We start from the raw sequence: 17437 nt of genomic DNA on the forward strand, positions 1-17437 counted from the left end.
TTAAGAGTACAGGCTTTTTAGTCTGACTGACCTGGATTTCAATTGTTTGTACACATGACATCTCTAAACCTCAATTTCCTCTTATGTAAAATGGAGTTACAATGATGGTACCTACTTTGTAAGACTATTATGATAATTAAATTCAATTCGGTATGTAAAGCACTTAGCACAGTGCTTGGCACATAGAACTATCTCGATAGATCACCAATTATTAATACTATTAACATCTGAAATGTTAAATATATAGACACCTGGGTGTGCCTATATCCATTAATATAGAGATAGATATACACATCCACCAAAAGCCATTGTTCTGTAATTCTTATTGTGATAATCCAATTTGCATGGCTCATAAAAACTGGACCATGTTATGGATGAGAGAGTAAAGAGATGTTACTGGTACTAATCTCCCATGGACAACCCCAGGTTAACAATGCATTTTCTGCCCTGGATGGCTCTTTTCTCTCTAAGCTGTCAGTATGTTTTCACTTTCCCATCCATGTGTTCATTCGTAGATGTGTCTCTTTACAGGTAGCCAGGTGTTTTCTACCCAATCAACTATGAAGAAACATCAGGAGCTATTTAAACACAGTTCTTGCTTTGCCTCTAATCCGAATTAGGAAAAATCAAAAGAACGAACATTCCGGTCAACAAACTTACAGAACATGAAACACTGAGAGATTTTTTAAGTTCCCACTTAAATGTGTTTATTTTGTTTAGCCTAAACACAGATAATCTGACATGTGCACTATTACCTGCCCCCTTCAAACTGGCTGATCTTGAAGTCCAAAACGGCTTTCTGAATTGTATCTGGGTCTCTGCAGGTATTACCTGTACTTATATGTAAGAAAGGTATCCAGACATCCACATCTCTACTTTGGGTTTTAAACTGACTTTATACTTTTCTCGGGAAAAAAAAGAAGGCATCAGTGCAGAAGTTATTTTAGAAGTGGAGTTATGCAAACCCTTCAACACATCCCCGAAGGTGCCAGCCTTGCGCTTATAAACAGTTTCAGAGCATTTCAGGTGTTCAGCATAATTTTCACTCTTATTGCAGTACTCTCACCGTGTTTGAGCTCTTTTTTATTATCATTATTATTATTTTCCTTACCTTGAAACTAGTCTGCCGTTTCAAAGCAAGAAGGAACTACTGACAAAACATGAAGGTGTTTTATCCTCTACTTAAATCCTAACTTTCTTTCAAATATCTACTCGATTTGGGGGTGGGAGAGGGTCCTGGTTTGATCGTGCGTGGAGGCACGTGCATCCTTAAGGAAGCAAAAGTTGAGTCTCGAGTAGTTTCCTCGAAAACTTTGAAAACTTCACTTTGGAGCAGTATTTCTTCCTGATGTTAATTGGTCGGCAAATTAACTTTCCCTTCCCTCGCTGTTTTGTTTCTGCTTCCAGTGACAGTGGTGTTGTTTGCAGCTCTCAGGCGACAGCGGAAAAAGGAACCTTTGATCATTTCCAAAGAGGACATCAGAGACAACATTGTCAGTTACAACGACGAAGGTGGGGGAGAGGAGGACACCCAGGCCTTTGATATCGGCACCCTGAGGAATCCCGAAGCCATAGAGGACAGCAAATTACGCAGGGACATTGTGCCCGAAGCCCTTTTTCTACCCCGACGGACTCCAGCAGCTTGTGATAACACCGACGTCCGAGATTTCATTAACCAAAGGTTAAAGGAAAATGACACGGACCCCACTGCCCCGCCCTACGACTCCTTGGCCACCTTCGCCTACGAGGGTACCGGCTCGGTGGCCGATTCCCTGAGCTCGCTGGAGTCGGTGACCACGGATGGAGACCAGGACTACGATTACCTTAGTGACTGGGGACCTCGGTTCAAAAAGCTCGCAGATATGTACGGAGGGGTGGGCAGTGACAAGGACTCCTAATATGTTGCCTTTTTCATTTTCCAGTACGACACTGAAACATGTGAAGTGGTTATTTCCTTCTATTTATCCACCGCTCCGTGAAGGGTTCTCTGTTCTACCCATTCCAAAAGTCAATGGCTGCAGTCCGTGCGGATCCAATGTCAGAGACTTTTTTTCTAGTACACTTTTATGAGCTTCTGAGAGGCAAATGTTTATTTTTTAGTGCATCCAGTTAACCATGTCAGTCCAACAGGCACCGTGCTGGAGGAGAGGCCGGGGAGGAATCTTTTCCCCTGTTCTCTTAGTGCGGGTTTGGAACATGCTCCATTTCACTGGCCTGGTCTCTTACTACATTGCGTTGACTCAAGGTCAGCTGACTGCTCTGTACATTTCACATGCTAATGGGATAAGGGATTATACTTTATAAAAATATAGTTTTAGTTAAAGAAATGAAGGAGGAACCACTGTTCCTGGTATATCAGCTCACAAAGAGATGATGAACTATATATGGGTGTGTATTTCTGTCACAAAGAATTTAAAATGATATTTGCCAGTCCTGTTTATCCTTCATGATCTTTTTCTGGCACCGATGACTATTCAAAACATCAGATCCACCAGTGTTTTGAGATGCACCTTCTTCTTTAGGAAATGATGCCAATTAAATGGTAACATTCAAAGATAACAAACAAACAAACAAAATCTTAATAAGACCTCATTCCTTGCCACTGACTCATAATTTGTTATATATTAGACATACAAAAGTTTGCCCTTGCACCATATAAAGGGAAAAGAAAAATAGCTAATAAATGTTAACAAAGGAAATATTTAGCATATTTTAAAGTTTGGGCCACCAAATGTATCATGGATCACTTGAAATTATTTCAGCCATCAGTAGGCTAATTACAAATAAGTCTAAATTGTTTCAAAAGTTCTTGAAGGAACTTTTCTGAGACAAAGTTTAACTCCTTGTCTGTAATTGTCAGTATTATTCTAATATACTTGAAAGTAGCAGTGTGAAGTAAAATAATTCATATTCTTCAGATACTTCTTATACAATTAAGTTGCATTAGTGAAGGTAGATTAAATAAAACTCAGATCCCTCTCTCAGAGTCTAATGGGGAGGTAAGAGCCAGTCACACTTGAACTTGACACCCTGTCCTTCACGTTCGGAAATATCCATATATTTATATAACATGATACATATAGACGGACATTGAAATCATGGTGAAAACCTACATATTACATGTTTGTTTGGAAGACGCTTACAAAGGGAAAATTTGGATTCCCTTCAACAAGGGTGTTTAAGATTGTAATTAAAATGATAGCTGACTTTCAAAAGCATTAAAATTTTTTCAATGTTTTTAACTTTGTTTCCACGGCAATCCTGCCATCCTTGTCTTTGAACTAATGATAAAGTAATGGTCTCAAACTGCAACAGAAAAGTAATGTACAATCCATCGAATCCATTATTTCTCTAATTATGCAATTAGCATCATAGTTATCATCCAGAGGACCCAACTGAACTGAACTAACCCTTTTGGCAGGTTCAAATCATTTATTTCATTCGCTGTTCTAATGATTTTTGTCATTAGACTCTTACATTGTGCAGTCATCAGAAATTTCCAAAGTACTGTAATGAAACATCCTTGTTTTGAAAACTTTGAAAAAAACAGGCTCTGTATGTATATAATATGTACTTAAGAATATGCTGACTTCAATTATTAGTCTTAGGGATTTATTTTCAATTAATGTTAATTTTCTACAGATAATCTTAGTGCCATTTCCATTTGGGGATAATGTCCTATCAGCACATACTTTCTATTTGGAAACACACTGTTGTTTAGTAGTTAAGTTCTAAATAGGTGTATTACCCAGGAAGTAAAGACAGCACCTTTAAAATAAGAGAAATATAGTCTTTTGGGTTACCCAATGAGAGTGAAAATGTTTTACAACCATATTATTCCTTGTGTTTCCTGAATGGATGAACTTCCCTGTATACTAACAAGTATTTCATGGTTGGGCTGTTTCCTGCTTACAAGGTTTTCTTTTCTAGTTCTTCACACACACACAGACATACACACACACAGGAACGCAGACAAAATACTACAGGAGGGCTTCACTGTAATGAATCGATATATATCATAGTCACAGGTAAGTGTCGAAAAAAAGATAGCTTAGTAAAGTTAATTAATAAGAACTAGTTATTTAGAGCAATAGAACAGCACCTTAATCACACAACTTACTGTAAAATTTAAGAGCTCTCTATCCTTATATTTCATGTCATGTAATAAAGTATATCAAGAAAGATAGTCCTGTAAAAAGAAAGGTATCATCAGAAGTCTTCCTTTTGAAATTTTGGCATTAATTGGAATGTGTGTGGGTTGACGCCAGCAACTTCCATGTTTAAGGGTAAGGTTTACGCTCTCCTCCTAAGTGAAAGTAAGAAGTTCTGTAGTGAAATTTCTGAGGTGTAATTGGAAGTTATCTTATTCCACCCTGAAGATGGGACAGTTATACCAAGAGCAGGTTAATATGACTAAGTATTCAAATAACTGTTAAATCTCTTACCACAAAAGCTGATGATGAAGTGAATCTCTAAGAAATTGGATAGATTGGAGCTGAATATTTTGCACTAGGGTCCTATAAATGTCAAGACTGAGTAATATTTTCCTAAAATTAAAGCTGCCTGATGTCATGGAAACAATAAGAGCCATAGTTCCAGCATTCTGTGCTGGTCTCACTTCCTTCCACCAAGACATCAGGTCAAGAACCTGGGTTGACATGAATGATTACTGGAGAAAACATTAGTTTTCAGCTCAGTTTTCACATTGTCTCTGTCCTGATATTAGATGTTTGTGATGAGAAAGAAGGAAATTGAGAAGAGGTAAAGTTGTTTTAATATTTGCTTTAATCACTGAGAAACAAAATTCATTAAATATAGGGAGATTGCCTTTGTGGGTTGTTTCAAGGACTTTGAGGCCCTTCTCACTTTTTTTTTTTTGCCCTCTATTCAAAGGGGAAAGTTTCTTCATCACTGAGATGTTCCCTAGAATAAGCTGAAATTTTAAAAACATTAAGCTATTGTGCATAAGTTTAAAGCCCCCTCACTTCATGGCACTTTCTTCTGAAAGGCCTGGAAAACATTCATTCCCAAATAAAAAACTAAATCAAATGAGGGAGAATCAAAAATGGTTTCATAGAGCCATAAGAGAGGGGATCTGGGCCCAGAAAATATATGTTTTTGTAAGAGCTTTCTTAGCTTTACAGTTTAGGTGCATATAGGGAGGTTTGTATACAAATCAACTCCATTTTCAGATGGAATAACACCTGGTGTTATATTCTAACTCAGTATAAAAATTTTGGTTTAGTGTTCATCTTCAGCTCCCAAAAAGTTGTACAAAAAGTTCTTATAAGTTGAATCTCTGTCTTAGAAGCATCCAAAATTTACGGATCTAAATTAACTTCAGAATGTTTTCATTAGTTTCATTTTTAGGTAATTTTTAAATTTAAACATTTAAGTAATACATACATTTGAGGTGTTCTGATTTGCTGAGCAATACCTTATACGAAATGCTTTGTCTTGAAATGGGTATTTCATTGGAGATAATCATGTATAAACTACGAATTGGGCATTCCTCAATTCTATATACTTGAGGACCATTAAAAAAAGTATGCATTTGAAAGGAAAGAAGAAACTAGATTCCTGGGCACAAACTAAATATTTAAAGCAGGTACAGCTAAATTCATTTTCCCCAGAGACTGAACAAACCACCAAATAAATTATTTTTTCATAGTCACTAGTGTTGAAGTGGTGTAATTACTTTGGAAGAACACTAAAAAGTCATGATCTCCACTATTTTGAAAGGTATCCTCTGAAAAGGATCATTTTAGTGTAATTTTATTCTTTTTTTTTTATCTAGATGAAATCTTTTTTGAATTGTGACAGGAGATTAAAAATCCAAGCAGTCTACTATTACCACTACAACCCAGCCTCCTTTATCAGATTATAAGAGTGGAAAGATTAAGACTTCGTGTGTGCGTCTTCAGGAAAATAAACTATTTCCTGAGGTCTGACAGCAGCTTTCTTTTCTAGAGAATACAAAATTACAGTATCATCTCCTTAAAAGTTCAGTGAGTCTTACAGCTGCAGCATTTTTAATCTCCCTTTGGCATCTTTATGGAATAATTTTCTAAAGGGATAATTCTCTACTAAAAAATATCGGACCCCGACCATATTTTCTGTGCAGAGCAATACATTGACTCACACACTTGTTAAAAGTTAATAAAGAAATAGTTCATTTTTAAAGCCAGAAGTTTATGGTCTCTGCATTGTCAATTTAATTTAAGCATTGCTGAGACAATCTTTAATCTACTCCCCATTTGGTAATACCTTATTTATGATGCATTTTCATTTTTTAATTTGGGGGGAACGTTTGCCCGACAGAGCCAGCAGATGAAAGTGCTGAAAGGAGGTCAAATGGAAACAAAGCCTATTACCCACTGTATTTCAGACAGGACCAGGCACTTAGCTGAAGAGCCACTGGGTTATTAGATTAATTTCAAAAGAGCTTTTACAAGTTGCTTAATTCCCTTTTTTTAAAAACGCATGGACTACAAACTCAAATTTCTCCTCAAATGGGGTTAATCTGACAAATGAGGCATGGACCCAGCGTTGTGGAAAAAGCATTCCACTATAATGAGATCTTGGTCTTTCTTGCAAGACTATGCTATTTATGTAAATATGTCTAGAGGCACCTGCTATAAGCTTTTAGTTTTCTATGATCTATTAGTTTAGTGTTTATTAAGGAATCATATGTAGAGAATTACTAGGCATTCAGGAGGGATGCTGTGTAGCAAACGTAAAACTGATCTGATCGGGAGAAACATAGGAGCAATTCAAAACCACTGTACTATTTTGTTTGTGATTATTTTCATTGCTTTGAAAGTAAACTGCATAAGAATAGGATTTAAAATAATTGCTATGGGCATCTTCAGTAGTACCAAGCTAAGGCAATTTGGCATTCTCCTACTGTGATTTGTGATTTTAAACCCCCAAAATAAAAGCTTTTTGGTATTGATTGTTTTTAATTAAAAATACTCCCAAGTATAAATTGAAGCTGATACCACCCTCGAAGATTTACTGACTGGAGAGCTCAGTTCATATGGTTTTTCTCGGTATCGCTCGTGTCTTTGGCAAGGAGAACACCTGATGGAAACAATCACTGCTCAGCTTTCATCCACATTTCTAGCTAGGGAGATTTTCATAACTTCACAGTTTACATGAGAAAGTTTTCTGTGTTAGAAGAATGGGGTTGAGACAGTTACCTTTTAGCTCAGTGTGGCCAGGCCTTTTGTTGTAGTCAAATGGCAAATACACGCTCCTTGAAATGGCTTCTTTTATTTTCCTTTGTTTTCTTAGACGTAAAAATTTGAAAAGAATGCAATTTAAAAAGTGATTCCTCACAAAGAGTAAATATGCCTTTTGCAAATCAATTTTTGTAACAAGTTATTTATATGATATTACTTAATAAACTGGTTTTTTTCTAACTTGTTTTTTTTTCAATTCTCTCAAACTGTTGTTTGTAATCAGAGATCTTTAAAATGTACATACTGATACACACTTTATCTTTCCAAATCTGCTGTTTTAACCTCTCAGAGAGCTAGCTAAAGCTAACTTGTTATACAATAATTAGCTTGTAAACAACAGTTTCTTCCAACCAGTAATATATATCATTGGCATGGCCCTGCAGACTTCTTACCACTGGGACATCAAGAGTTCTACTGTTATTTATGGAATCGGTGTATTAAGAAAGCTGTTTATCCTCATGGTAATTGCTTTAGATAAAAAAGGACAGTTCTATATTTTTGCCCATCCCAAATCTCCATCCTTTATTTCCCTCCCATAAAAGCAATTGTCTATGGATCTCTGATTTAAAAAAGAAAAAGGGTTAGTCCAAAGGGGAATAAGAATAAAATCCTTCCAGCATTCTGATACTATGAGTAAATAAAATGTTTTCAGCATATTCAGAGCTATAATATTTTACCCGCTTGCTCTTTTTTAAGCTGCCTCCAATTTCTGCAGAGGCAGTTTCCCAATTTTTTAACTGGGAGAATTGAATTCATTGCTTTGCTACGGAGATTTTTATTTATTCATTCATTTGTTCAGTATACAGTAGGCACTCCACTGTGTGCTGTGGAATAGTCAACAATAAGCCAGATATATTTTTCCCTTCTCTCCAGATGCCTGTCCATGAGGAGGGGCTGCCATAAACTCATGACTAGAGTACCTACCAGAAGGTGACGTGGGATGTTTTCAGAGAGGTATATATGAAAATGTCCATAGGACTTCATAGGATGGAGAAACTCTTTCTGCCCAGGTAGAGGAGGGTGTGGGAGGTCTAGGAATTAGTGGGATTGAGACAAAGGGAGGTAAGAATTGAAAAGAATAGCAGGAAAAGGAGAGAAAAGAGAGGGATGTTTAAGCAATGCCATTGATCTCAGCTGAGCTTCCGTGAAGGGGACTAGGTTTGGAAAAGTCACATGTCACCAGAACACAGAGGATCACCAATGCCATAGCAGCTGGTTTTTCTTGTTGCTTTGTGTTTTCATTTTTTGCCATTTGGCTTAAAGTTAACTTGGTGGGAAACAGAAAACGATGGAAATGAGTGATGCTACCAGAAATATACTTTTTGAAGGATATGTACATTGTACACTAGTATGCACGGTGCACTAGGGCCAAGCCCTTCCTACCCCGCTACCCCATCCCCAGCTCTGGGCCACCCCAAGGCAAGCATAGTCTGCAGGATCTAGGAAACTTCCCTGACCTAATAGTAACATAAGCAGGAAGTGCAATGTGCTTTCTCAAGGACCCAGTTCAGGAAGCAGATTCCTGCAAACATTCAGATGGGCTAAGCCCTTTCCCATCGCCTTAACAAACCACTTCCCATAATGATATTTACTAGTAATTCACGCTAGCTGCTGCAGTAGACAAAATCCAAAATCTCTATAAAATTTATGTCTCACCCTTGTGAACGTCAGGGTTGTTGTGGGCCTTTCTCCCTCTTGTAGCTGTGCCATCCGCAGCTCGCTGCCTCCGAGGGCTAACATGCCAGGGGAGCAGAGCGAGATGGATGATATATGAGCTCTTCCCAAAGTCAGGGCCTACACGTGGCTTATGCAAATTCTGCTCATATCTCATTGGCCAGAACTCAATCATATGGCCCCAAAGGCACTGGACAGCAGCTGGGAGATGTAGAAAGACGAGCAACATATGAATCTGTTCAGCACACGTATATGTATCTGCCACATATAAGTTCAGTCTCTGTCAATCTTGCAATATCTTTCCCAATCCCCGCCCCAATTTCAGTCACCCTAATAAGCCATATCCCATAATAATCTTGAGTGTGTTATCAGAAGAGCAGGTAGGAAGTCATTTATAGGGAATTCCTTGGCTGTCCAGTGGTTAGGACTCGGCGCTTTCACTGCTGTGGCCTGGGTTCAATCCTTGGTCGGGGAACTAATATCCTGCAAGCCATGAGGGGCAGCCAAAAAAAAGTCATTTATAAATTCAACCTCCAAGTTGAAAACCCTTGTAAGAGATGTTTGTCTACCATCCCTGGACTCTAACACCCATGGTGGGCATTGCTGATGACTTGACTCATGGATTTCTAGCCTTAGCATCTCTAACAGGAATGCTCCAGCAGCCGTCAACAATAGAACAATGTTGACCTATTTGCCATCCCAAACCTTAGAGATTAAGTCCTCTAGTAAAAGACTTGCTTTTTTTTTTCATTCTAAATTTTGTTGACTACTCGCCACTGACATTTGGGAAGAGCATTCTGGTCTTGAGGTTATCAAAAATTTGGAACAATTAAGGAAGCTAAAAGGCTCAGCTTGCCATTATAATTAGCTCACATCTTTATTTCATAAATCTGAACCAACAAGCCTGTATCTCTTTCAACAATTCAGATGTGAATTTCAGCCTTGTTGTTGCATCTCTCCATAGTGATACTCATGAACCTTTATATTCATTCTGCAAAAACCATTTCAGAATTTACTATGGGCCGGGCACTGATCAAGGTGATAGGGATACAGGGGTAAAAAGATAGACACACAAGACTGCCCTGATTTAATCTCCTATTATTAATCTTAGTTTACCTGACTAAACATTTTGTACAGAATGACACCCTGACTCTTTAGATCACTTTTCTGGGTCTTATATTCCTGAATTCAATACTTTTCTAAATATGCTATGAATAGATATGGTTCTTTAGAAGGAGTAGATTGTCTCCTACTTGTCTATAATATACTTATTCCTTTTTTAAAATGTCTCCCTTGACATATTAGATCATCTTTATTGCTTCCTGAGCCATTTAGTCTCAAAAACTTAACTTTTAATGGTGAATATGTCTTGTTTGCACATTGATAAGAAAATGTCTCCTTATAGTCAGTAAAGGATAGGTTTTATTAAAGCTTTTAACTTTGCTTAGCTGCCTGATAATAATGTCTTACTTTTATGCAGCACTTTAGAAATAACTATCATATATATGACTTAATATAACTCTCACAAATGCCCTGTACACTAGGTTGTATCATTCCCATTTCACAAACAAAGTGGGGCTATTTGTCCCTAGGTCCCATCACAGGAATTAGGATTAAACTCAATTCTTTTAACTCAGGCTCTGCAATCCTGCCACTGAATCCCCCATTTTCCCCTTTGTACACATAGGCCAATCCCATCCATTTGAGATAAATATTTACTGGCAGAAAAAAAGGATTATTTTTTCCTTTATATAAATTCAGATGAGGTTGGACTCCACTGATGGCTGCAACCTTAAAGACATTCCTCTCCATAACATCAGTCCAAATGCTCCGTGAAGGAAAAAAGAGACTGAAAAGCAAAATTCTGCCTATTAACACCAATCATCCAACTGATTCCTATTATAAAATACCACTGAAACAGCGTTCCCAAGGAAAAATATTCCTGAGAAACATAAAATTCCACCCCAGAATGCAAAAACTCTAGTTGTTTATATAACAATCATCTTGACAGTATTGATATTTCACACCATCAAATCGTGGTAAGCCCTCTGTAGGGTAACCATGCCCTTCAAGAGATGGGAGAGAAGGAAAAGAATTAGGACTTCCTGTCGCAATTCAGATTTCATGAGTTTGGAGGAACAAAGGAGACTTGCTCTAGCCAGGAGCGTCCATTGAATCCAAGCACCCACACCAACAGCCCGGTGTCTGTCATATCCTTGGAAAACCCAACTGCCCAGTTAGGTGGTATCCATGGGCCAGAGCAGTAGCTACAAATCTTTGTTTACAAACTAAAAGTAATGTACTTTCCATATTTTTCTACAATTGAACTTCATTTCTGTTTTGAACCTTGATTCCTGTGAGCAACAGAAGCTCAGCTTTAGTCATTTAGGGTATCTTTCCACATCCTTTCGCTGATATTATAGCTAAATTCTAAGGGGCCAAAGTAACGTCAAGAGTGGGGGTCAGGAGAAAGACAAGGCATAGTCAAAGCTTAAAGCCAACCTGCTAAGGGAGCTAGGAGGAGTAGATGGATTCCAGAAAAAATAGGATAATTCTCTTAACCCTCCCTGTCTGTCCTCCCACCTATCGCAAAATGGGGAAGCTGAAGTTTATTGATCAGAAATGCTTTTTATGTTATTGTCATTTCTCATTCTCAGAAGGTCAGGATCAAAAGCTTAAGAAAGACACCTGTTTCTTTTCTGACTTATGGCTTTGGCAGAGATTCAGAAAGAACTCAAAGTTGCCTTAGAATGTCACTGCGTCAAACTGAATGCTAATTTATAACAGTGTTTTCTTATTCTTTACTATCTCAAGCATTATAAAAAGTATTCATGATAGTATTAAAATATAATAAATAATATATTAAAATTGAGCCAATCTTCAAAGATTTCTGAACATCTCTTATGTGATGAAAACTTTAGTACCTACTTTTTGTATAAAATATATTTTTCCCTTATCATGATCAAGAAGATCATGACAAAGTATTTTCTGATTTGTGAAAACATTTATACAAAAGAATCTTGCAAAGTTACAAAAATTAAATCACAAATGAATATATACTTAACAAATAATTTGTATTGAAAATAATAAATGTACAATCCAGACTGTTTGGTTCCCTTTGGATCCAAAGAACTATATCTACCTTAAAAGAATTTGGCAAAATGACACCAAGATTCAAATGATAGCTCTCAAGTGAGAAAAGGTTGAGGGGCAGATTGATTTCGGCATTAAGACCTGAGCTGGGCCTCAGAAGGAGTTCTAGAACCTACGGCAGTGTCACTGGAATGCTTCTCTAAAATGCAAGTTCCCTGGTCTCATTCCACAAATAACCAGGGCTATTTTATGTACTCCAGAGGCTGTAGGCATTCCAAAGTTTGGAGGCTCCACCTTCACTATATTCAACATATTAAATTATACCCACACTTTAACTTGAAGATGTGAATCAAGCTGCAGTTCACTAGTTTACACAATATTGTTATATATTCATATATATATATATATATATACCATTAGACTTGTATTGATTTTATATTTGCAATTTTCCTTCTGAAAGCCTTTTTTAAAAAAAAAATAGGCTTTTTTTGGGCTGCAGCTCATCTGAGAGCATAACTAAGTACTGTGCCTAATATATTAAAAGATGTCATGGAGAAAGGGAAGACAGGATTGGAAATCTGCATTTATAGCAAGTTCCCCAGTGATTTTTATGCACACCAGAGTTTAAGATAGAAGCAATTCTGTTGAGGTAACAAAGGCAAGGCATGCTCAAGGAACTTTGGGTAGATGGATTTGACTAGCAAAGAAGGTTCTTGAAGGGAGGAGGAGGGATGGAAGTTGTAATAGTTGCACGTGACTTCCAACTTTCCTTTACTTATTGAATACAATGCAGGTACTTGTCTAGCAAATGATAAAGGAATTAAAACAGGTGCCCTCCCTAGAAAAGTTTGCAAGTTTCCAATGAAAATACCAGGAGTAGTTCATACACGTTGGTTTAAATCCTCAGGTGAAGCTCTTCACTCTCCCATCTTATTTTCAGAACTTTTCTGGCTATGTTCCCTGCATATGTCAGTCAATAAGTAAATAATTGAAATCCCTATAGAGTCAATTCTCCAGTCTTCCTAAGCATTTGCTTCTGTTTCTCTTTTTAAAGTCAGCTGTTATTCTATGAGCCTCAGCTGGGGAACTCCTCCTCTCCCAGGGCCCAATCAGAGTTCCACTTCAGTTAGCTTAATTGGAAGAAGACACAACCAAATTTCCAATTAAAGTTCTAAATGAGCTATTAGAACAGACTATTTTTGTCTTTTCAGAGAAAGCTCTTCTAATAGTCATGTTTTAAAAGGTAAAAATCCTTAAAGGAGGAAAGGTGAGCACAATCCGATCAATTACCGCTGTTAATCATTCCTCCTAGGAAAATGGGTCTTTTCACTTAGGTACTTTGGAAGTAAGCCACTTATTCATCGTTTTATTAATTTTAATTTTTATTAAATTAATATATGTATATCGTCTAAAATGCCAAATAGCTCTATAAAGCTTATAAGCCAAAACTTCCCACTCTACCCTCACTCCCTTTACCCAGAGGTAATCCCCTTCAACTCTTCCAGATAGTTTACTTCCATATTTCTAAATAATGCTTATGTTAGGTTGAATCATAAGAAATTGCAATTTTTGTAGGTAAAAAGTGGTTAACATCAACGGTTTCAGATGGTTCAGCTTAATACTACTGTCTCTGGGGTTTACAGTTCTGAACATTGTCTACTGACTTCCCACTATGGAGAGAAAGGGTTTAGATTTCCTACAACAACCCCCCAAACACACGCACACGCACTCACTTCTCCCCCCATCCTTCCCATATAGTTATAGCACAACTGGTGATTAAGAGTTTATTTACATTATTAGCCTGTGTAAATATGATGACTCACAGTTGAGCCTTACACTATACTGTGATTTCACCTCTTTTCTTGCTCAACTTTATTTTTCCCTGAAATTAGTAATTGCCTCATTTTAAACTTTGCTTGTTTTTTTATATACCTGTCATAATTCAGCCACAAACATCCTGACGTGATTCTTAAATTTCTCTCAGTTACATAAGGTAATCTGTCAATTCTCTTTTGCTTGCATATCCGTCTAGAAACTCTCCATCTCTCTGATACCAGGAATGAATTTTTAAAAGCATTTTCTTCTACTCCTGTTTGCTTATCTCTATTTTTTCTGAATTTCTTTTCTGTTTGCTTTGGTCTTTGTCTTCCACATTAGAAGTCTTCCTCAAATGTCTAGCAACCCTTAGCTGTCTGTTCCTAGTTAATAGTAAGGTACTGAAAAGCTAATTAGAAGGTCTAATTGTCGGCTGGCGGGCCTCCCCATAGTGTGATTGAAGTAAGAACTGATGGTTTCACTGGGGCACTCAAATGTCCTCATTCATGAATGTCTTGTCTTGGGTCAATTTCCACTGAGAGGATTCTTCCAATCTCCTCCCCAGGGGTCCAATCCTGGTTGCCATATTTAGAAACCTTTACACGGGGAAGGAACTGGAGGAATCCCAGTGTTCAGAATAGACATTTTTCATGTAATTCACCTTTAAGGTACAGCTCTTCCCCCCTGCCCTCAGCCATACCTGTTGTTCCTGAGCACAGGATTTCACTGATTCAGTGTTTCTAGAGAGTAAACCTCCTACCTTCTGCTGGGATGGGGAAAGAACAGTGAAAAAAATCAGCTGGATGTGCAGGGTAGGAAAGAGGGTCAGGAGACTAACTGCTCCTGATACAGATTTACAGTCAATCTGCTTCCAGCCACACCCCACCCCCTGGCAATCAGAGGTACCTGGCATCTCTACGCCTTGACCTTGCCTGAGTGTTGCATTATAAATTAGCTTGCTTCTTATTACATTCCCACCCCACGCTAGAAATTAGGCTTCAGTTTCTCCATTCTGCTGAGTACGTTGCTACTCATTTATCCTCCTTTCACCTTCTAAATCCATCAGTCAGTGAATATGAATAAATATTTATGGTGATAGATGTTTGAGACTACAGCTTTGAATATGACAGACACTTGGGGTTTATAGTCTAGCAGAAAAAAACACCAAAAAATTAAATCATGAGTCATAATAATGTGCTACGATAGAAGTATGGGGGGGAGGGGGAACGTAGATACAAATCACAGCTTCTGAGAGGAATACATGATTATGCTAAGCAGTGAAAAATAGGCATGAGATGAGAGAAAGAACATCCAAACAAAATGAACAGCCTACGAGAAAACCTAGAATTGGCAAAAACCATGGTACATTTAGATAACTTTAGAAGTTTGGTGTGATTAGAGTGTAGTGGGCGTGGGGACGGGAAAGGATGGTGAGATCTAAAAGAGAAGGAGAGTGGAGACGAGGTGGTGAAGAGTAATATAAGACATTTTAAAGAACTGGGACCTTAAAATGGGAGCCACTGTAATATTTGAAGAAGAGGAGTGACATGATAAGATTTTCTTTTGAAAGATACCTCTGGCTCTAGTGTGGAGAAAGGCTTGGAACAAGATGGATTTACACACAAGGAAACACAATAGGAGGCTAACGTGGTCATTCAGACAGGAGGTGAAAACAGCCAGTACCAGCACAGTGGTAACAGTGATTTTATTTTTATGTGCTTGGATTCATGAGAGATTTAGAATGGTTTTGCCCATTGACTGGGTTGTGGACCATCCCTACATGTTTCTGGACTGAGCATTTATGTGGCTTGTGGTGCTATCATAGAGAGGGTTCAGGAAAACGAAACGATTTGAAAGAAAGATAATCCATTCAATTTGAACATGCTACGTGTGAGGTATTCGTGTGACATTCAAGAGAAGTCAGGCAGCAGTTGAATATATGGATCTGAAGTTTAAGGTGAGCAATTTGGGATGTAGATGTAGCTTTGAGAGCCAGCAACATACAGATAACAACTTCAGGCATAGGAATGGAAGAGATTGTGCAGAGAGAGTCTATAGAGTGTGAAGAGGAGAGGGACAAGACACAACCTATCCGAACACCAGTATTTAAGGAATAAACAAAAATAAAAGAACCTGCTAAGTAGACTGAGAAAGATTTTCTCAAGAACTAGGAGAAAAGCAGGGGTTTTTTTTCCGATTTAGGGAAAGAGTTATAATAAGGATGGAAGGGTCAACAGTACCAAATGTCACCCAAGGGTCAACTAAGATAAGGACTGAAAAGTTTCCAGCGGACATAAAGAAGGGGAGGTAGTAGATGACCTTGGCTGCAGCAATTTCAGTAGAGATGGGACATTAGCCAGGGTGTAATGGGTAAGGAGGTGAAGTCAGTGAACTTTGCCAACTCTCTGTGGAAGTTAAGAAGTGGTGAGAGAGTGTAATGGCAAGGAAGTGAGGCACTCATAAGATAATAGATTTGGGGTCAGGAGGTTCTGTAGTTTCTGTGGAGAAGCAGGCATAGCTACCTGTGTAGAGAGTAGGAGAGAGAGATGACTGAAAAGAGAAGGCTTTCCAGGTAGCACTAAGATCCAAGTTAGCATTCAAGACCATGAATTTACAGTAGCTCTAATCTGTGGCCTGATGTGATTAAAGTTTGAATCATCTCCTTTTTCCCCAAAGACAAAAAAGATGTAATGTGATATAAAGCCATTCACCTTTCCATCAAACTTTGTAAGATGCATAGAAAATTTAGGGAAATAGTAATACTGTATTTTGTAGAACAATTCAATGACATATTTAGCAGTGTTAAAATTTCAGTCTCTTGACAATCTAGTTCACAGTTTGGAAGCTCATGTTTCTTCATAGAGGAAGCCTTTAAATGACTCTCTTAAACAACCTATTTGATTATTCTTGCTCCCTTACTTTCAAAGGCTATTCATTAGATCCTTAGAGAATGAGCAGCTTCCTATACATTAAAAAAAAAAAAAAATCCTTCTAATCATGGGATTCCAATGTTGCATTGCATTGACACTTTTTGTTTTAAATCTGTATGATTATCTCAGAGAACAGATGACCTCTAATCAAGTCAGGCTTATCTCATTTCACTTGGAAATTTTTTAAAGCATTGGTTCATAGTGTCTGTTCTTAACCAAATTTGGTCTAGGACCATTTCCTCCATAGAGGAGTCATTTTAAATTCTCCCTGGTTACTGGTAATATATAATGGATCTTTGGGGCGACAAGGTTGTTAAAGGTATACCTGGTCATGTTACTACCGTACATAAAGAATAACTTTCAACACCATTTACAGTAATCAGTCCTCCTCATTTCTGCTTTGTCAGCAAAGCCCTCTAGGAAATGATATATACATGGTCAATATCATATGTTATACATCTTTGTTATCCATCAGTGTACCTGCCGTGTTATGTACACAACAGGCTCCCAATGAATATTTATTGACTACCTGAATGAGTGAGTTTTTATATCTTTGAAGAACAGTTACTCTTTAATATCTGTTCTTCGGGAATGTCAGGTTGTGTCTATAAGTAATCAAGTGTGACAATTGTAATATTTTCCTAAGCTTTTGTACATTAATTTACATGCTTTCACATTCAC

The 17437-nt window shown here is 37.7% G+C and overlaps 1 protein-coding gene across 2 annotated transcripts in view; it reads left to right on the forward strand.

The window, feature by feature from the left end:
- CDH6 (cadherin 6) overlaps positions 1-5803 on the forward strand; it is a 129074-nt gene extending 123271 nt beyond the window's left edge. For both annotated transcript variants that reach the window (XM_007192256.2, XM_007192257.2), the window contains exon 12: positions 1408-5803. In XM_007192256.2, the coding sequence (XP_007192318.2) occupies positions 1408-1898 (491 nt within the window). In that variant the 3' untranslated portion in view covers positions 1899-5803. The remainder of the gene's footprint in view (positions 1-1407) is intronic.
- Positions 5804-17437: the final 11634 nt, after the last annotated feature.

The sequence above is a fragment of the Balaenoptera acutorostrata genome, chromosome 2 (genome assembly GCF_949987535.1).
Source record: "Balaenoptera acutorostrata chromosome 2, mBalAcu1.1, whole genome shotgun sequence".
Taxonomy (NCBI): domain Eukaryota; kingdom Metazoa; phylum Chordata; class Mammalia; order Artiodactyla; family Balaenopteridae; genus Balaenoptera; species Balaenoptera acutorostrata.